At 40.3% G+C, this 22,187-nt stretch overlaps 1 protein-coding gene across 7 annotated transcripts in view; it reads right to left on the reverse strand.

Annotated features, from left to right (window-relative positions):
• PDE1A (phosphodiesterase 1A) overlaps positions 1 to 22,187 on the reverse strand; it is a 733,908-nt gene that overhangs the window by 216,799 nt on the left and 494,922 nt on the right. For 6 of the 7 annotated variants that reach the window (XM_029605930.1, XM_029605928.1, XM_029605927.1 and 3 more), the window contains 2 exons: positions 5,596 to 5,712; positions 2,472 to 2,612 (listed from right to left, as the gene is read on the reverse strand). In XM_029605930.1, the coding sequence (XP_029461790.1) occupies positions 2,472 to 2,612; positions 5,596 to 5,712 (258 nt within the window). The remainder of the gene's footprint in view (positions 1 to 2,471; positions 2,613 to 5,595; positions 5,713 to 22,187) is intronic. The other variant, XM_029605925.1, reaches the window with a different exon arrangement.

A 22,187-nucleotide genomic window follows, 5' to 3' on the forward strand; every position in this document is an offset into this window, starting at 1 on the left:
CCATAAGAACATAAGAACATAAGAAAATGCCATACTGGGTCAGACCAAGGGTCCATCAAGCCCAGCATCCTGTTTCCAACAGTGGCCAATCCAGGCCATAAGAACCTGGCAAGTACCCAAAAACCAAGTCTATTCCATGTAACCATTGCTAATGGCAGTGGCTATTCTCTAAGTGAACTTAATAGCAGGTAATGGACTTCTCCTCCAAGAACTTATCCAATCCTTTTTTAAACACAGCTATATTAACTGCACTAACCACATCCTCTGGCAACAAATTCCAGAGTTTAATTGTGCGTTGAGTAAAAAAGAACTTTCTCCGATTAGTTTTAAATGTGCCCCATGCTAACTTCATGGAGTGCCCCATGCTAACTTCATGGAGTGCCCCATGCTAACTTCATGGAGTGCCCCCCTAGTCTTTCTACTATCCGAAAGAGTAAATAACCGATTCACATCTACCCGTTCTAGACCTCTCATGATTTTAAACACCTCTATCATATCCCCCCTCAGTCGTCTCTTCTCCAAGCTGAAAAGTCCTAACCTCTTTAGTCTTTCCTCATAGGGGAGTTGTTCCATTCCCCTTATCATTTTGGTAGCCCTTCTCTGTACCTTCTCCATCGTATTGGTATGGTAATCCGCAACGTATAGGGCCATATTCGTTGTATTCATGGGGAAGTGAAACGTATCGCGATTCCCCATGAATACAACAAATCTTCACTGAATTATTCGGCCATCTAAAGGAGCGAATTTAAACAAACCCCCCACCCTCCTGACCCCCCCAAGACTTACTAAAACTCCCTGGTGGTCGAGTGGGAGGTCTGGGAGCCATCTCCTAACTCACACAGTTGAACGCCGGTATTCAAAATGGCGCCGATAGCAATGGTAGGAGCAATGGATGGCCAGCGCCATCTTGTGCTCCTACCATGTGACAGGGGCTGACCAATGGCACCGGTAGCCCCTGTGACATAGTGAGGGCAAAGGCTATCGGCGCCATTTTGAATACTGGCAGCCAACGGCCCGAGTGCAGGAGGTCGCTCCCGGACCCCCTCCGGACCACCAGGGACTTTTGGCAAGTCTTGTGGGGGTTAGGAGGGTCCTCCAAGACTTGCAGCCAACGGCCCGAGTGCAGGAGGTCCAGCAGGGGTCCGGGAGCGACCTCCTGCACTCGGGCCGTTGGCTGCAAGTCTTGGAGGACCCTCCTAACCCCCACAAGACTTGCCAAAAGTCCCTGGTGGTCCTGAGGGGGTCCGGGAGCGACCTCTTGCACTCGGGCCGTTGGCTGCCAGTATTCAAAATGGCGCCGATAGCCTTTGCCCTCACTATGTCACAGGGGCTAACCAATGGCACCGGTAGCCCCTGTGACAGTAAGGGCAAAGGCTATCGGCACCATTTTGAATACTGGCAGCCGACGGCCCGAGTGCAGGAGGTCGCTCCCGGACCCCCCACTGGACCATCAGGGAGTTTTGGTAAGTCTTGAAGGGGTCAGGAGGGTGGGGGTTTGTAGTTAATTCAATTTTAGCCAGGAAACAAATAAGAATAAATGCATGAACGTATCGGGGGCCCCGCTTGCTGAATACAAGGTATGTGCCCCCTGACGAATACGAATACCGAATGCAATGTATGGCGTCCCTCTGCACATCCCTAGTAAAGCCGCTAAATCTGAAAATGGCGCTGTACTAACCACTTTATCAATCATTGTCCACATTAAATCTACAAAATTATGTCCTTGTTCAATACAATGCCCCACCAATGGTGCAGAAAGTGTCTTATTGTTAATCCTGGATCTGTGTTCCATCATTCTTAATTTGACAGGTCTCTTTGTCCATCGTACATACACCTTCAGACAACCACATACCACAATTAAACTACATTAGTCGTTGTACAATCTGTCAAATATGTGTGCCTCGCTTCTCGTCCAGTGTTTGGGTCTACCCACACGTCTTCTTCAATGGTGTTATCACATACTGTACACAATCAACATTTGTGGTGATCTCCTAGTAAAGGTGCAATCACGACATGAGTGAGGCACACATATTTGACAGATTGTACAACGACTTCACTTGAATATGTGAAATAAGTGTCAATAAAGAAGCTGTAGGTGATACCTGGGCAAACTTAAATGTCTTTAGTATCTGTCTTTCAAGAACTATACTCCATTCATCAATCAGTGTAAAATGAGTTAGGAATGATGTTGCCAGAATACACAAGTAAATTACAAGCTGCATTAAAATGGTGGAGTGGCAGAGTTAGTTTCTAAGACTAAAACATTGTAAAGGGGGAATAAAGAGAGGCTGATGTGTTTACAGAGGTGAGAAAGTCCATTAGCAAGGTATTAAATATAAAATGTGAAAATACCTTTTGATGAATTACTGTTTGAAGACATACAGTAGGTTTCAGAAAAATCTTATAACTTGATTTCATAGCAATGATCAACTTCACAAATAGCTCTGCTTTATTTCTGTAGCATTTCTTACCATGATACCTGTATGAAGCATTATGTAGTGCACAGTTTGGGTAACATCTGCTGCATGGACCAGATTGTGGTATGGATTTTTATACTTGCTGTAACCGACTTCCAAAGATTCCACAAATGAAATAAGACAGGAAACTGGGATCTGAAAGCGTATCAAAGTATAGAAGGAAGGTTTATTTTTTAGCTCATTATGTCATGTAATCATTGATTATAATTGTTTATAGGCTTTTACTGTTGAAAAAAATGAATAAAAGTATGATAAAAATGGAAAGGAAAAGATTAAAAGGGAAAGAGAGAGAAACTGAAAGATAAAAAGGAAAGAAAAACAAAGAAAAAGGAAGGAAGGAAGGGTAGATACAGAGAAACAGATGCAAAGCATACTGCAGGCAATTAAAAAAACTGTACAGGCAGGTAAAAAGTCCACCGGTACTTTTACTTAAAGATTTTGTATCTGTTTTCAGAGGGGAAGTAGGCGCATACTTCCATTTGAAAATATCCCAAGGAAAAAATACCCCCAGATATTTGAATCTGCTTCCCTGTGGGTACTCTTTCTAGTCAAAAGAGCACGCATTGTTTTGGAAATGCAATAATATGTGGGGGGTTGCCACCTCCAGCATAGCCCCCTTACCCCATCCATAGGAATGCTTTCATGAAATGTGGGTAACTTTTACCCGCATAAAGGATGGGCAGTTTTCACATTGCCCTTTTACCTGGCTAAATGACTTCTGAATAGTGCTCTCATGTTGTTTATTTTCTTGGATCTTTGCAGGCTGAGATTCTTTGTATTGGATCAAGAAAAAAAAACCAACATTGTAGTACATAGGTTTTGGGACCATGTAGATCCCTTCTTTTGATTTGTCACCTGTCTGGACTCTAAAGCTGATGTACTACACCATCCTTTTTGTTGATGCAATAAAAGTTATGACAACCTATGAAGATTCAAGGTTTTTCCAAGACCAATATGGCTAGCAGAACTCTATACCACATGTACTTCCTTGGTCACCTTATTGTTCAAACCAGTGGTGCCTTAAAGTCAATCTGGACTACTTGCATATGAACAAGGTCTCACACAGCACACTTCAATGAAAATGACTTCATATAACTCAACAGTGCTGAAAAGCATGAAAACATTATTTAAATGATCAACTAAATGGATTTCTTTTACTGCTGGCAACCTCACATGTTGCCATTTTTCTGGCCTATTAAAGGGTACAGTTAAGGATCATAAATGAAAATAACATGCATAAGCTTTCACCTTGCTAGAAACATTTCTGAAAAATGCCCGTTTTTGTGTGGGAGGGGTTTCCATATAGAATTATTTATGAAACTCACCCACTTTACTCCTGTATTAATTTTGAGGGTTTGGTATAAATGGTGAAATACTATGCAAAAGGCACATTTAGGAAAAATATTCGCCAGCTTTATACCTCCTTGGATAGCAGACAGGTTTGATGGTTTTTATAACTTTTGACTTGTTTGGGCAGGCATTTTAGCTGTGTGCTATCACAGGACTTTCTTTTGGTCATAGTCTTCATGGGTAATCAAGGTGAGTGGAACAACAGCAACACCTAAGGCCTCATGCATTAAGTGAGCAATTTATGAATTAAACGTGAGACTGCAAGCGCATTTTCAATGGGAGATCCCATGTGGGGATTTCTTCTGAAAATCAAATCATAGAGGGGACTGCAGGTACTTAGTTCCTGAGTATATCTGTACCTATTTTGAAGCAGATACAAATGGACCCTTTTATGATTTTTGTGACTAGCATAGTTGTTTTACTTGTAGTGAAGGGGAGAGCTTTTCACATGGGTAATCCTGCGTACCCACGTAGAAAGTTTTGCAAAGTACTCTTCAGGATTCATGTTTTGACCCACGGTACAGAATAAAATGAAGGTTCACCTGGAGCATTGTCAAAGTTGTATTCTTTTTAAGCTAGATATTTTTTATTTCAGATTGACTTTTTAAAGAAATACTCTCATATTCAGAAATATGTTTAAAAAATCTCCCAAACTAAAACCCACTTTGGCTTTATGTATGTTTTCCCATTTTCTACTCCATCATCTCTGGTTGTGAAATAAAGAAATCTACCTTATTTTCCGGCGTATAAGATGACTGGGCGTATAAGACGACCCCCAACTTTTACAGTTAAAATATAGAGTTTGGGATATACTCGCCGTATAAGACTACCCCTCTTCCAAAGCATTCCAACATTTACAGCAGGAGGGATTGGCTCGAGGAGTGAGGGCGCGATGCCTGATTGGCCGGTGCTGGGCAAAAGGGGCTTGCTTTGGCAAGCCCCTTTTGCCCAGCACCAGCCAATCGTGGAGCGAGGGAGCGCAGAATGAACTTTTTTACTGCATCCAGTGAGGGGAGGGAGTGACTCGAGGAGCGAAGGCGCGCTGCCTGACTGGCCGGTGCTGGGCAAAAGGGGCTTGCTTTTACAGCATCCGGGGGAGTGACTCGAGGAGCGAGGGCGCGGGGAATGCACCAGACGCTGTAACTTTGGATTACCGGCGACAACTAACGGTATACGCCTATAAGACGATACCCGGCGTATAAGACGACCCCCGACATTTGAGAAGATTTTCAGGGGTTAAAAACTCATCTTATACGCCGGAAAATACGGTATTTCCTGTGCACTCAAGATGTTTTTCCAATTTGATTCCCTTAGTAAAGCCACTAAAGATTTTCTATTCCATTCTCTGTTGTAAGCATTTTGTTTAATTTTCAATTCTAAATACATAAAATGCATATTTACAGTTCATAGGAGGTACCTAAAAAAATGTTGTAATCCATCTTGAATTAAAATTGGAAGAGTAACCTGGAAATTCTAATTATTATTATTATTATTATTAATAAGAAGAAGGTAAAACAAAATGTCACTCATATTACTGTATGTTACTGATTTAAAAAATGGAATTTCTATGTCAAGTGGATTTCATTTAAAATTCAAATTCAACATTTTAGAAATGGAAATATTTTATTGCAAAATTATGTTATACTTTTCAGTGCATACATTAATAGCCTAAGAAGGCAGCAGATTTTCCCTTAAGAAACTGCAACTTTTCTATTTAGCTCCAATATAATGCATATTTAATATTGTGCATTTTGAGTAAATGTTTGACCTTGAAGCGGTTGATAAGGTCATAACGGGTGAAGAGTTCATAAACCATAAATTTCAGGGCATGCTCTCCACTTGCATCATTTAGGGCAAACACATCAAAGGACCACTTGTCAGCATCCTGCAGGGGGAAGAAAAGGAAGATAACAGAGGTGTCACACTTGTGCAGGTTTCATGAATGCATAATTTAATAATAGCTTTACTTTCTCACTTTTGATACTAACCATTGCATGAGCTAATCGGGCTGTAAGCTATATACACATTTAGGTGCTGCTGTGGAGGGGTCTAGCTGTCAGTCAGTAGCATGGTGTGCATGCACATGCCTGCATGGAAACACTCCCTGCCCCTGCCAAGGTGAATGCCTAACTGCCTATAAAGCTCCAGCAGTTGCATGGTCTGGAAGAAGGCTTGGTCACTGGCCACACAGCTGGATGACTGAGGTGAATTGTCAGCGTAGTCACTGGATAGTGACCCATATGGCCAGCCAGATTGAGCACACAACTGGGACAGTTTGGTTGACTCTCACAGGTCAGCAGAGTGAGAGAGAAGCAATGATTGAATGAGAGAGATAAGACACCTGTGCAGTGGGGCTAAGAGAGTGCAGAGATCAAACACAGGAGGGGGAGGGGGCATAGGACTGCTCATTTCTCTGCAAATGTTTTATGGATGTCTGCTAGTCTATATTAATAAAGTTTTACCAAAAATAACTAAACTTATTCTTTTTATTTATTCTAATTCTTTAAAACTGATGAAAGGTAATACAAATATATACCTTGGAGAGATACACTGCATCAAATATCTGCCTCTATATAGTCATAGGCAGATATTTAGTGGGAAATTTTTTAAAGCATTTAGATGCATAAAATGTGATTTTGCAGGTATAAATAGGCTTTTAGAAAATTACTCTGTGGGCTGTCTGCACGAAAGGATGCACAGAAGCAATTTCATGGGTGATATTCAGTGCGTGATATTAATGGGTGATATTGAGTATCTGGCACCACTGAATAGCTGCCATTTAGTCAGATAACTAATTATCCACTTAAATAATTAGCCGGCTAAGTGGTGGGCAGGGCAAGGGTGTTCTGGGGAGGAGATGACTTAACAAGAAAAATTATCTGACCAACTCATATATTCAGAGTTGGCCAGATAATTTACCTGGCTAACAGGGTCATTTATCAACTCACATTATGGCGTTTTCGCATATGAAAAGCACCATAACGCATGGTGCGATGCTAATTTATAAAAGGGGAGGGATTAGGAGAAGTTAGAGGCAGGAATTTTGTAAAAGTAGACTGGCTTGATGCTACCCAGATAGAGTCCATCAAGCTAGGCTGAGAGAATATTTATTTATTTATTTATTTATTTATTTGAAATTTTTGTATACCGACATTCATTAGGCAACATAAAACTGGCCAACAGGGCTTTACAATGAAACTGATAAGTGAACTGGGTGGTGGTAAGAGAGGGGAAACAAAAGGGAATTACTGAACGTAAAGAGTATAAGCTAAAAACATAATATATAAGCAATAAAATTATATACAAGGATTATTTACAAGTAAATTGTTTACAATGCATGAGTTCAGGGTTAGGGGAGAGAGGAGGGGGGCAGGGGGGGGGGTTTGGGGAGGGTGAGTGAGTGACAAATATTGTACAAATCTCATCGTTGTGTGAGTGTCCTCACTCTGAAGGTCATCAGATCTTGACAAGAGTGTACTGTTCTGCTCATACATCTCACTCTGCATGTAAAAGTGGCCTCTAATCCCTACACTACTACCTAAACCTCACATTGAGTTACCAGGTGGTCCTCCTATAGTAGCAAAAAAAGCTACTACAAGGGGCTTACAGATAATCTATTTCTTTTTCTCTCTCTCTCTCTCTCTCTCTCTCCCTCTCACACACACACACACTCAGTGGTCTTATGTGAAGCAATAAATAGGCTATTACCATAAAACACTACCCTTTTCATATCACATGCAATATTTACTGCCTTTTGATAAATATAGGCCTAAGTCTAGTCTGCCCTAAAATTAGTTACGCAGCAGCTCAATATCTACTTATTATTATATACTTTTACATGTACTTAAACGAGGCATTTCTGGGTGCGCTGTTCAGAAGGAGAATTAATTTGCATGCATATTTGGATTTTCAAAGAATGTGCATAAAAGTAGAAGGTATAAAAGTGCAAGCCTATGCCACACAATGGTGCTTTATATACACAGATTTTAGTCCTAAGCACGTTGCTATAAAATTTGGCTCATAGATTTTGATTTATATATTAAAATGTGCATGTTTCTTACACCTTTCTTACACCTTTTTATTTGTATCAGTACTTTCTAGGGATGTGAATCAGTGTGCCTGATCGTTTTAATGATCGGGTTCGGCTGGGAGGGGGGAGAAATCTGATCGTTATGAGATGTGAATTGGAATCGTTCCGATTCCAATTCACATCACTAATTTTTTTTAGTGAGGCCCGCGCCGATAAAAAAAACCCCACCCGACCCTTTAAAATTACCCCCTTAGCCCCCCCCACTCTCCCGACCCCCCCCAAAAAAACGTTTTACACATACCCGGTGGTCCAGGGGGGGCCACGGGGAGCGATCTCCCATTCCCACACTATCAGCTGCGCTAAAAAAAAAAAATGGCGCCGATGGCCCTTTGCCCTTACCATGTGACAGGGCAAAGGTAGTGCCGGCGCCATTTTGAATATTGGCAATATGGCGCGTGTGCAGGAGATCGTTCCTGGGCCCCCGCTGGACCCCCAGGGACTTTTGGCCAGCTTGGGGGGGGCCTCCTGACCCCCACAAGACTTGCCAAAACTCCAGTGGGGGTCCGGGAGCGACCTCCTGCACTCCGGCCGTATTGCAGGTATTCAAAATGGCGCCGGCGCTACCTTTGCCCTCACTATGTATAGGGGCCGATCGTCGGCCGACCGTCGGCCCCTATGACATAGTGAGAACTTTTGTGGGGGTCAGGAGGCCCCCCCCCAAGCTGGCCAAAAGTCCCTGGGGGGGTCCAGCGGGGGCCCGGGAATGATCTCCTGCACGCGGGCCATATTGCCAATATTCGCCAAAATGGCGCCGATGGCCCGAGAGCGGGAGATCGCGCCAGGACCCCCCCCACTGGACCACCAGGTAATTTAAAACATTTTGGGGGGGTTCGGGAGGGGTTGGGGGATTTGTTTTAAAGGGTCGGGTGGGTTTTAGGGGTTGTTTTGGTGTGCCGGTTCCCCGCCCCCCCCCTCCCCCTCCCCCGATTTACGATTTTTCATGATAAATCGGGGGAATTTCTATTGTATCGCGACTCTAACGATTTTTGACGATTTAAAAATTATCTGACGATTTTTTTAAATCATCAAAAAACGATTCACATCCCTAGTACTTTCCATTGGTTCAGGTAATGAGATAAGATATGCAGAAACTATTGATGAGACAATAGGTCAAATGGGCGATACAACCTTTCAGTACTGTGATTCATTAAGGGAAAATTCAAAACACAGTGCCTTACACAGCAACATATGTGATTCTAGGACTAGCAATGCTATTATAAGGTGAAATGTGAGTGAGTATATAGACCAATAGGCTAACAAATTAGAAATCAGTGATCAGAGAATGGTTCAAACTGACTGTATTCTAAAAGGATTTAGAAAGGTTCTTGTTGCCAGAATAACTTCTAAACTTTGGTTATCAGGAGGCATATGTATTTTCCTAAGCATACAGAATGTGCATTTATATTCTCAGTCTTTCATCATGTGTACAGTACATAAAGGTTGCACAGAGCAATTAAGTAACAAGAAGCAAAAGCATGGTTTTTCACCAGAAATATGTCACTCAGAACATGTGAACTTTAGCAAATGGATTTTGGAATCAGGTCAGTCCACACCTTCATAACATAGTAATGGTAAACACCAAGGATTCTTAATTCTTTATTCTGCACTGAGCATCAAAAAAGCCCTTTTTTGATGCTCAGTGCAGAATAAAAACTTAAGAATCCTTGGTGTTTACCGGTTCTTTTTTCTTGGTTGCTACCGCAATATTGGACTGGTTCCCAGTTTGTTTCTTTGGACCATAACATAATAATGGACATGCAATTCAAGAAGATTTCAAGTTTTTGTATAGTATTTGGATGCCATATGTGAGAGATATAAAGGTTGGATAGACAATACATTTATTTTATTTCAGTAATAGAATTCAGTCAGGCTTTTCTCATAGGGAAGACATCCTATGCTAGAAGCTATCTAAAAATTAAAAGGAACAGTGACACCAATACATGGAATCTCCATCTCATTAAAAAATATATTTGGTGAACTAATTTTCCTAAGCTATGAATATTTTGTGGGTTCATCAAACTAGTTTGCAAACATACAGGGTCATTCATCAAAATGTGTTAGGGCCCTAATGCCCGCGATAATGCTTGCATTATTTTTCGCAACACAAGATGTGTATGCAAATTCTGAAAATTTAGTTAGAGGGGAGGAGTCAGTGTCTGAAAATGAGGGATGTTTAATGTTGTGTGCTATAACTACAGCTTTTTCCCTGGCATTATGCTGTGCAATGTGACCAAAATGGGATTTGTGATATTTATCACAAATCCTGTTTCAGGGAGGAAAGAGAGAGAGAGAGAGAGAGACAGCACCTCTGAGGTGGCACACATATTATTCATCTATTTATACCGCTATAGGAGGGTCATCTAGTAACCTGACATGAGGTTTTGATGATAGTCTAGGGTTTGAGGGGCAGTTTTACATGCATAGTCAGAGGTATGAACAGCACAGTACATTTCAGTAAAGATTTGATGTGATTTGGAATGAGGAAAGATACACAAAAATGAGATTTCTACAATGTTCGCTTGCCCTACCTTGATAATATCCAGCTGTGCAATCAAGCAAGGTATAGAGAATATGGTACTAATCTACTCTTTCACCATTCATTCCTCTACATTAAATCTTCACTGATGGTAAATATGTTGTTCGTATGTATGACTGTGCAAGTTAAACTGCCCCCTAAAACCCAACTCACCCCATAAACCTCACACTGAATTACTAGTGCCCCCTCTTACAGTGGTATAAATAATTTAAAAAAAAAGTGGACTTCCACAGAGGTTTTCTCTCTCTCTCTCCCTCTCCCCCTTCCTCTCCTTCTCCCCCTCCCACTATTTCAGGCATAACACAAAAAAATGGTGTAGTTATTTCTGGCATTAAATCCTGTGATATTGTGTGTTACATTATTGCATGCAACATTAAGCAGCTCTCATTTACTCCTCACACTTGAATAAAATTTGCATATGCATTTCACAATGCAGTATTTATCACATGTATTATGACATTATTTTATTTTATTTATTTATTTAACTTCTTTTACTATACCGACACTCAAGACCAGGTCTTATCGTACCGGTTTACATTAGAACAAGGGGAAAAACCAATTAACGTATAAGTGGAAAAGAGAAGTTACATTAAAACAGGGAGAGTAAAAACATTAAGGCCCTAATGCATTTTGATGAATGACCCCCCTTACTTTGCTGGCTAGATAGAAGCTGAAAATGGGCCCCTTAATTTGTGCAAATAAATCACTGAATAAATTAGATTAAAGAATTCAATTTGAGGCATGTAAAAGTAGATACTACAAAATTAATTGAGCAACAAACTCCAGATAGTAGAAATATACATTGTTTGAAACAAAATAGGAAATTTTAATGACATTTCCTAATTTATTTCAATTGGTTTTTAAAAGAAAAGGAAAGAAAAACATAATTCTGTTCCTTTTCTCATTTAGTTTCATTAAAAAAAAAGTGGGATGTTGGGTCTAAATTTGATAATGTCTGCTGTTATTGGCCAAAATCAAAATCAGGTTTTGGGGCAAGGTCAGGTTATAAAGGTTTCTCTTTTGAAAAAGCAATGGGAGTCATTGGGTAAAAGTGATCTGGCTTTGATTAAAGGTCAGGAATTTTAGAAGCTTTAGATAAATCTAGGAAATTACATTGGAGAAAATTAAATTTTCCTATTGAAATGCTTAGGAAGTTTTATATTGAGGTTCTTAAAGTTCCTCGATCTTCAATTCCACCTATTACTAAAGCCTTTTATTTACCCTCTAAACAGGAAGCTTTATTACCCCGTAGCGCTCCTTCTCAACCTAACCCTTTACGTAACCTAACAGCCATGCTTCAGGATTCTCAAACTGAAATTTCAGGTTTTGCTACGTTGCTTGTTGTATATGTTCTAGAGCCTGATAAAATTTGGATCATAAAATTGTTTTTCATGCTTCTGATATAAGTTTTTTGGGCCATCAAATAGCTATATTTCCTGATGTCGCAAAGGCAATTCAACTGAGATGGAAATCCTTTATGGTAATTGATATAGGTGACACATTTCTTCTTCATTTTCCCTCTAAATGTATTATTAAATTTGGTATAGTTAAGTATTTTTTCTTTGATCCAGATCAATTAGAATGATTATTGTGGAATAGAGAACGATCCTTGACTGTACCTCCCTCACCCCTGGATTCATAATTGTGCTATAAATATAGAATGATGAACTGCAGCCAGAAAAGGGGTGGGGTGGAGGGTGATAGTGAGCAGTCGGTCACATCACAGCAGTGTATTTTCGCCCACTGCAATTATGGCCGTGCTGCACACTATTGCCCCTGTTGTGCCAATGAAATAGCTGTAGCTATTTCTGACACTATTGTGGGCAATAATGTGCGATACATTATCTCCCGCAGCGCTACAGCTCCCTACTTTGCCTAAACCCTGCCCAAACTCCTCCCCTTTCCCTAAATTGAATTTTGAAATTGTGATGTGGTGGTTATCATGTGTGTTAGGGTGTTATTGCATGTGGTAATGACCCATCATGATTTGATGAATGACCCTGTTAGTTTAGCATTCCCATTGGTATCTATGATATTGTCAAAGTACAAAATTATTAGTGAGCTTGTTTCCTTTATATTTCTCTTATTTTGATGTTGTCCCCTATTGTGGTCTCATTGACAATACATTTTGCTTTCTTTCTGGTGATACCTATAATTATGTTTTCTGCTTTGCTGTCTTATTTCTGTAAATGTTAGTTTGACTAAAAATGTTTAAAATTTGGAAAATAAAGAGTTAAAAAAAAAGTTGAATGTATTGTCAGCAACCACTTCCCCCAACATAAAGCCCACTGCCACCAAGAAAAGCTGGACCCCAAGCCTCTGAGCTCTTTGCCTTGAACCCCTATGCCATGCCATACCAGTCAGAAGTTCTTACATAGGCAGGAGTGATCCCTAGTCACACCTGCCCTGCCTGTCCTGGTTTTTCAAAATGGCTACCGGTCAATCTAAGCCTGGCACTATTATATTGTATGGCTGATGAGGTGGTCAGAAGGAAGGAAGCCTCCTCCATCATCTTGGACCACTGGATGTGAAACTGGCAGCACAGACATTGCAGAGACACAGCTACCAGGATCCACAACATCTAAATCAGTGCAGAAAAATGTGACCTCTTGTACTATGTCCTGAAGCACTGCTCACCACTCCTCAGGGCAAAGTCCAGCAAAAGGTCTGCAGTGGTAAATGACAAGTTGGGGAAGGAGATTACTATGTCTGGCTTCTCCTGCAAATTACAGACTATTGCAAGAAGAGGTACAGATTGCAAGTAACTGGCAGATGGTATATAAAATATTGGCTCATCCCACCACGATCTGATGCTCGATCTGGATCGCCATCTAGAATGTTGTTTAAGTTTTATGGACTAGTGATTGAGTCAAAATATGTCACAGGGTATTACTATTAGCTATTGTCTTTCATGCACAAATCCATTTTTGAATGCGCACAGCTTATATGCATGCCAGCTCAAATGTACTTATCCCTGAAGCAGATAGATGAATCACGGAGCCTGTCTCAGGTTTGTAAGCTTGGACAGTGCGATAAGTATTTTTTCTCACTATTTGGCTGAGTAAATCATAAGAAGTTGAGTAATTCACAAAAAAAAAAATTCTAAAAAGCATGGGACATAGTTACGTGAGAACAATGATTAAAATGACAGCTTTAGGCAAGTAAGAAGTTGGGGATGTGCTCAGTATTATGAAGATTTCTCTAGCCCCTTCATTTTCAGAGTGTGCGCATAGTGTGGTGCATTTGGTTATCTTTTGATTATATCACTACCACTGTTGGTTTGAATTTTTGGAATGCTGCATACCATCCCAATCTGTGCCAAAGAGGAAAGACTGAACGTCATCATGGGACCAGAACGAGCTAAAAGCTTAATATGGTGGTCTAGAGCCTAGATATCCTGGTTCTGAGCTGCCTGTGTGGCCTCATCAATAATAGTGGTGCTTGCTGAGTCCTGCCCTCCTAATTCCCTTGGTATTCCCACATACCTTTCTCCTTCTTTCCTCCATTTTCTATTCCTTCTCCTCACACACTCTTTCCCCCTATTTCTTGCTTCTCTCTCCCTCTATTCCTCCTCTCTTTCTTTTACTCCATTCCCATTTTCTGTCTTTCTCTCCTTTGCTTCTACTGCTGTAGCCAGAACCACATGAGAGTTCCACAATTATCAAAGAGGTTCACCTGTCCAGTGTGGTATTTTCTTCTGCATGAAATCTATGTCTAATGCCACTTTCCATGTGGTGAGAATTTTTCAAACTTACATTTTACTCGGAAAATACCCACTTCTCCATTTTTCCAACTAGTACATACAGGCACAATAGCGAAACAGCTCATTATTCTTCATTAGCACACATATCTACATAGGAGACGATAAAAAAAACTTATCATAGGCACGACTATACCATGTATTGTATCTTAACAAACACAGCAAATGACTATTATACACTACAGTACAAGATGTTTATGATATGATAAATGGCTCTACCATGTGATAAACTCCTTATCGCACTTTAGTATATTTACTTTTACATTTATTTATTTATTTGATAGCCCACAACTCTCTCTAGGCATCAAAACAGGTAACAATTCTAAAGCAAGCCTATTATCGCAGTTACATTAACTATTAAGAAAACACTCATTTTTCTAAACCCATCATTCAGCCCCACCTAATACCCAGTCATGTCCTGAAGCATGTTCTGCCCAAAAAGGATTATTGCTACAATAAACTCAAATGTCTTTGATTTTATTTTTATTTTTAAGATGTTCTTATCTGTTTCTTTAAAGCATTTGATTCAAACATTTTGAACAGTCAAGTCAGAGTAATAGGACATTCCTAGAGGAGTAACACCCTGTGGCCAGAAACTAACTAAACATAATCTAATTTTCAACATTCAAGTAAAATCTATTGAAAGTATTGACTTTGTAATCCCAATAAAGTTGTAGCTAGTTAATGAGTTACAGTAGGTGCTTGACCATTGTTTCTCTACAAAGTAACTAGAACATATATCTAATTAATGCTTTGTTTCAGGTAACTGCGGTAAATGTGCAACTAATTCATGCTTGTCATAAAATGTTATTTAGTTACTAATGTCACTGCACTCTATAAATGTACAACAAGGGGCAGCTACCTCTAAAAGTATAGCAGCACTTGACAAGTCAGTGAAGATCTGCTCAACATGGCTACCATCCTTGGCTCACAGGGACGGGAACTTTAAAACAAGTGGGCAGTCACCCATATATTCATGTATATTGATGCATGGAGAGATGTGCTGAAATTTTATATCCTGTGTATTCGCACATGTGCATGTTATAAACTAGGCCTGGTGTGTATATGTGTGCCCCTAATTTTAAGCATCGATGTGCACAGCAGGGAAATCTTAGCATTTGATATTAAGTAAGTGAGGGAATTTTGTAACATGCACGCATGTTTAGCCAATTCACACCAGTTTGCCCAGTCTATAGCTATGTCCTCAAGACACCCTGGTTCTTTAGCCTGCTCTCCCCCCCAGTTGAGCCAGACCCTGCAGGCAGTTCTTATATGGCTAGAAATAGTTTTATTCAGACTTAAAGCTCATCAAAAGCAGAAGTAACTTCGTGCTGAAATGGACCTGGATGCACGCCCATGTGCATAGCTACATGTGCACATATCTCTTGGCCTCGCCCCAGAACACCAATATATCCCTCTCACATTCCATCCCTTTCTTCCCCGATGTGAGATATTTACACATCGGTACTTGTGCGCGTATGTGGCAGCCTTATAAAATCGACCGGGTGCGCTTTAGCGATACATGTGCATGCCTCTCCTGTTTTAGCCGCACACATCACTTTTAAAATTCACCTTTAAGGGAGGAGGCAGTGTACATTTAAAAAAAAAAAAAAAAAAAAAAGCAAATGCCAGAGAGTTCAATGTGATTGGGAGATTTAAATTGGGGGTTGGAGAAACAGTGAAACAGGAACTCTTTGCCAGGTCCAGGAGTGAACTATGGGGTGGAAGAGAGGGATGAAATATGAAAGAGAATAACTGTGAAAATGGGGCAAGGATTCTGAAAGCAATCCACCTTCTACTCCCTTGAAAGTAGAGCTGAAGGGAATGGTGATAAGGAGAAAGCAAGGTGCAGAGAAAGGAGATGGCAAAGATGGAGGGGGCATCATCTCAGCTGGCATAGAAGGAAACAGGGATAACAGTTAGACATCAGAGGATGAACCTAAGGTATGTGCCAGCCTGGGGAAAAGGAGTGCAGATGTTTAATAATAAAGATGAAATAAAAAATAATAGCGCTTATTCAGAACCTGTTTAGAGAGAGGAGGTCAGGGAAGGTTGCTGGAGAAAACCTGTTCAGATTGACCCTAAGGGTGTGCATGGAAAAAAAGTTTAATTTTCTTTTACTTTGGAGGGGTGGGGGTTGTTTCATTTTAGTGTGCACTAAAACAACCGAAATAAAGCAAAATGGCATTTCATTATCTTTTTTTATTTTGTGTGTGTGTTATTTCAGGTGAGAACTGACAGAATACAAATCAGCAAATCTCATCCTTATTTCCTTATTAAAATGACAGCACATATCCCTAACTGACCCTGATAAATACAACAGGCATGCGGTGATAGGGTTTTCCACATCAGTCTCACCAGCCTTTGTAGCTGCGCAACTATCGCCCTCTCCTCACCCACACACCCCATGTTCTATTTCTCTGATGCAAATATTTCCAGATGATTCAACAATTAGGTAACATTTTGATTCCTTATAGCTTTTCTCAATTAAACTGTCTCCTGCCTCATTTCCTATCTGGTTAGTTCCTTTCCTATTATGCCCTTATTTGTGCTGTTGTTTGTGTGTTTTGTCTGTCTGTCTTGACTAGACCACAAGCTCCAAAAAGCAGGGTCTGCCTATTATGTATGTCTGTAAAACGCCAAGTACACCTGGTAGAATTAACAAATAGAAATATAGAGGTCCATATTCAATTGATTTGTTCGGCTCAGTTCAGGACTTAAATGGGCAAACCTTGGGTTTTAAGTATCCCGCCCTGCTGACCAGAAGATTTTAGCCGGGTAAGTCATTCATTACCCGGCTAAAACTTACCAAAATAAAAAAGGAGCTGGGCTAAATCATATACTGGGTAGCAATGATATTCAAGGCTGCACAGATAACTTTATCCGGATAAGCCTGGTCATGATCCAGAGTAGATCTAAAGTTATCTGGACACAGATAATTATGGACCTAACCAGCTATATTTACATATAGCTAGATAAGTTAAAAACAAAATAGCTGACAAGCAGACCCAAATCCCTACCCATCCCCCCTAAAAATTATAAAATATATGAGTACCTAGCACTGGATTCTTCCTCCCCCCCCCCCCCCCCCCCCACCCAGCCATCAAAATAAAAACAACGTGTAAGTCATCGTGGTCCAAGGCTCTCCTCTGATATTAAATTCATACACATGACTCCAGGCCACCTCCTGACCCATTCAGCACCCCAGCAATCTCCAAGGGTAAGCCTACATGCAGCAAGTAGACTCTGTCTCCAGTTCCTGCCACATTTAGAGTAGATCTGACAGCAAAACTGGCTAGTAACATACTAACATATGTTAGCAATGTTGCTGTCAGGTCAGACTCAGGGAGGATAATTTTCAAAAATAATCACAGCCTGCGCGTGCCAAAGTCTGTGAGTACTTTTCACCTGCAGATTTCAGCCAGAATTTTCCAAGTGGATTTATGCACAAAAAACCGTGTTGAAAATGTGTGGGTATGCAGAGAACCCCCCTGTATCGCACATACACAAAGTTAGACCTGCTTGATTGCAGGGGTAGCTTTGTGCATGTAGATTTACATACATAATCTCAAAAATGGAAAGTATGTGTATAAATCCTTTCCCTGCCACAACTTCTGAATGCCTACTTGTTCTGCATCTAAAAGTACATGCAATATCGTGTTTTGAACATACTTTATATGCATATGCCCCAAATTGATTTTCTACAGGGATTTATGCACAGAAACCAGGGTTTAGGCATGTAAATCCTCTTGAAAATTACCACCTCAGTGTGTATGCTCTAGGAAAGACAAATTAAAGGTGTCTATGAGTGCATTAACCCTAACACAAGCATTAAATAGCATTAAAATTTTTTTAAAGTGTACTACTGCATTATAACGAATGATGCTTCTGTTATTTAATGCACTTTAGCACATTAGTCTTTATTACTGTTAACACAGATATAACATGGACTAATACAAATATGTTAATGACCATGCAAAGCAGCATATTAATATTAAAATGATTTAATGTAATAAAGTACAGTATTTCAATTTATGTTAACTCATAGTTAATGCATAAACTTCAAAACAATAAAAAAAACCCAAGGGGGATACCTTGTATATATATATATATGTATATGTCATAAATAACTCGGCATCAGAAAAATGGTGTTTACTTAATTTACATCCACTGCCTCTCACCACACAATGGATGACCAATGGGTCGCTGATTTTTTGTTTTTGTACTTTTTAACGCATAAACTTTACATCTTCAGGGAATGGTTACACTGAAGCACCAGCTTTGGATGGCTAACACAAGGCCTGATGTGGGCTGCGTTCACCACCCTGCCCCCTGAGTCAAGATCAAGAATCCCAGCCTGAAATCTCCCTATCTCCCATTCCTACAACTTCAAAGAAGGTCCACTGGTAGCTCACTTCCCCCCACCATAATTAAAATTTCAAAGAAGGCCCACAGGGGACCCAATTCTCCCAACCTCACCCCCTAAGACTTCAAAGGAGACTCCCAGATGGTCCAATTCCCCAGCCTTCTGACACCTTCTAAGGAAGCCTCCTGCAGAGTGAGTCCCCCTCCAGCTCTCAGAAGACCTCAGAAGACCTCAAAGGAGGCCCTTCAGTGGCCTGATCCCTCAGAAGACCTCAAAGGAGGTCTTTGAGGCCTGATCCCTCAGAAGACCTCAAAGGAGGCCCTTCAGTGGCCTGATCCCTCCATGTCTCTCCTAGGCATTTCAATCAATGTGCTTCCTGGGCTACAAAAGCCCATCTAGGCCCCTCACCTACCCTTACTCATGTCTTCAAAGGCAAATTGGGGCAAGAGGGAGCATTCCTCTCTCCTTCCCCATTATTGCTTAATTCTAAAATGTTGTCTGATGACCTCATGCACTTCCTCCTAACCCAACTTGCCTTTTGAAGACCTCCAAAGGGGTAGGCGGAAGGGATACCCTGAGAGATGGAGTAGGGTTCCGAGCCCTTTTTTGTCAAGGATTGGGAGGGAATTAGGTGTGAGGGATCCTCTAATGAAGTCTTGGGGTGGGGGACTTAGACCACCAGGGGCCCTTCTTTTAAATCTCAAGAGTAGGAGAGGGATGGAGGATTGAGGCTCTCACTAGGCCTGCCATTACTGTGTTACCATCAGCACTAACACATGAGCTGAGCATAACTCGCAAAAACCAATTTAAACACTGGATCTACTAAAGACTTTATTAAAATCAGCCACTAACAAAGTTAACAGTCAATTTTAACTCAAGTTAGTAAATAGATCCCTAAGAAAAAAAAATATTTTTTCTTAGGATATGGAGGCATATGGAAGTAAAGTGACTTTCTTAAGGACACACAGTTAGTGACAAGTAGAAACTTTAATATCATACAACAGGACTTTACCTCAAGAGTTGTCTAATTCTTTAACTACTCTACCCTAACATTTATGTAAAAATATAGCCATGCTTATTTCTATTTCTTTGAATTTCACTTGCCTCACTTCCCTGGAACAACTGATATAGACCAGGGCTTCCCAAAACTGTCCTGGGGACTCCACAGCCAGTCAGGTTTTCAGGATATCCACAATAAATATGCATGAGAGAATTTTGCATACCAGGGAAACTCAGTATATGCAAATTTATCGCATGCATACTCATTGTTGATATCCTGAAAACCCAACTGGCTGTGGGGTTCCCAGGACAGGCTAGTGAAGCCCTGATAAAGAAAATGTAGCTCCACTTAGGAGGCCCATGGAAACCTCTTATGAAGGTGAACAATTCAAGATAGTTTTTGATTCACTAGAGATCACCCCTATGTTGAGTGATTGTTCTCTCTTTTCCCCATTCGCTGTTCCAGGACCCATGTGCCTCACCCCAGTGATGCTCATCTCTAGAAAGCAGGCTGTTTGGCACTGTGGAACATCACGGTCACACAGATGCAGGGCTGCTGCTTGTGTTTTGTTTGATTTCTAAATTCAAATTGAATAAAAATGGAATAGAATTGATTAGTCACATGGATTGGTTTAAAAACAATGACAAAATATATTTTTTCCTAAATACTATATATTCAAGGTTATACAGGTTGGCCCATGGAAAAGTAGCCTGCCTCCAATGTATTGGTATTGGAGGTGGGCTTCTTTTCCATGGGCCACCCTGTACAATGCACTTGACACTTTGCTATGTAAAAATGTAGAACACAATGCAAGTTCTTTGATCATTTTCCTTATGGCCAACTAAAAATCAAAAGATATTATTCAGAACTCTTTTTCAAGTCCTAAAAAATTTGGAATGAGGCTATACTGGAAACTGGATTGGTGGCTGCCCTGGTTCATACATTTCTCTGCAGAATATTCAGCGGCATACACAATTGTTTTTGCTGTTTGCTTCCTTGTCATTGAATTGTAAAGAGCAGTGTACAAAGGGTAGGCCTTCACCAGATAATTAATAGTTAGCTAAAGTAGTGCAGGGGGTCAAAACAAAGCTGAAGGTATTTATTACATCCAGGCAGACATTAGCTTTCTAATTAAAGACCTACACAGCAAGCATGATTTCTAATTTTAAACCTGAGACATTTTGCTACTAAAGTATTTAACTTAGATGACCTCTTTCTGGATTTGTGGCAGCGGAAAAGCCATTTTAGAATGTTTATGCTTAGGGTAACTTCTTTATAAACATTTTAAAATAACTTTTGTCTAATGGAATTTAAACATCTGGAATTCTGTCTGGAGACGTGTTGTGGGAACCCTAGTAATTTTAGTGTTGGTGGGAATATGTGTAAAAGTGAGAGACATATCGAATCATCTCCTTCCCCATCCCTACCTCCACTGAAATACCCTACCTGAGATGGATAGTCTTTCTGCTTTTTCACATCTGGTCCCAACTATTCCCACAGCTGCTTTTCTTACCATGTTGCAAAGCAGCATCAAACAAGTTTTTTAATAGCTATTTTTCATTTTATAAAAGCCTGAATAAAGAGAAAACAGATTTTCTTAGCCTACTTTGCTACAGGTAAACTTGCCTTATAAAATCATCACATCTGTGTGCCTGTATGTGTCTGCTTGTCCTCTCTCTAAATGTGCCACCTCAATAATTTTTGAACTGTTCATTCAGTTTTCATTCAGATTTCTGCCATGAATAGAAGAGCACCCAATGACCTCCTGATTCACACTTTTTATGTGCCTTCACTGCCCCCAACACTTAGAATCATTACCTATAGAGAAACTGGTAGAGACATGTATTTGTTACAAAACAAATAGTAATCCAAACCAAAATGGCCATTTTCATTTTGGTTCACTTTACTCCAAAATAAATGCCTAACTCTGCCAATAAAACACATTTACTTTTTCAGAAAATAGCATGCACTATTTTCAGAATACAAAAACCCCAAAACACATTAAAAAAAAAAAAGCCACACAATGAAATGTGGGCAAAAAAGACCTGAATACAAATTAAAAAAATCCAAAATGAAAAAAAATGTGACAGCACATGTCTAGAAACAGGCCAGTTCTTTAAAGCTATAATACTGGAGACATTAAAGCACATTGTGATGTCTTTGAGGAGTTTTAAAGCTGTCCGGCCATTGGTTGACCAAGCATTTTGAAAGCTGCTCTGTCACTGGTTAATATTCATGAGCATATGTAAATGTATATTAAAAAGAATGACGTTAGTATAGCCCCTCTTCTAGTACTGGCTAGAAAATCATGGGTCTCATTCAGTCCCAGGGCTGAGTTCTGATAAAGTATCACCCAACCCCAGCACGGATTCTCCAAATGGGGGGAGGGAGGAGAGGATATACTACAAAGATTCAAGATGTTGTACAAAGTTTCTCTGGGGTTTATATTCAGTGCTTAAGTCTCTCAGTGCCAAAAAAAATCAGATGGGACACTTGGGTTGGATGTTCCAAATTAAAAGTTTATTGTGGTACTTGGTTTAAAGTAATCAAATGGTACTAAACGCACTTTCTTGTAGTTACATCCATTATCAGTCCCAACTGTGTATAT

Source organism: Rhinatrema bivittatum, chromosome 6 (assembly GCF_901001135.1).
Source record: "Rhinatrema bivittatum chromosome 6, aRhiBiv1.1, whole genome shotgun sequence".
Lineage (NCBI taxonomy): Eukaryota > Metazoa > Chordata > Amphibia > Gymnophiona > Rhinatrematidae > Rhinatrema > Rhinatrema bivittatum.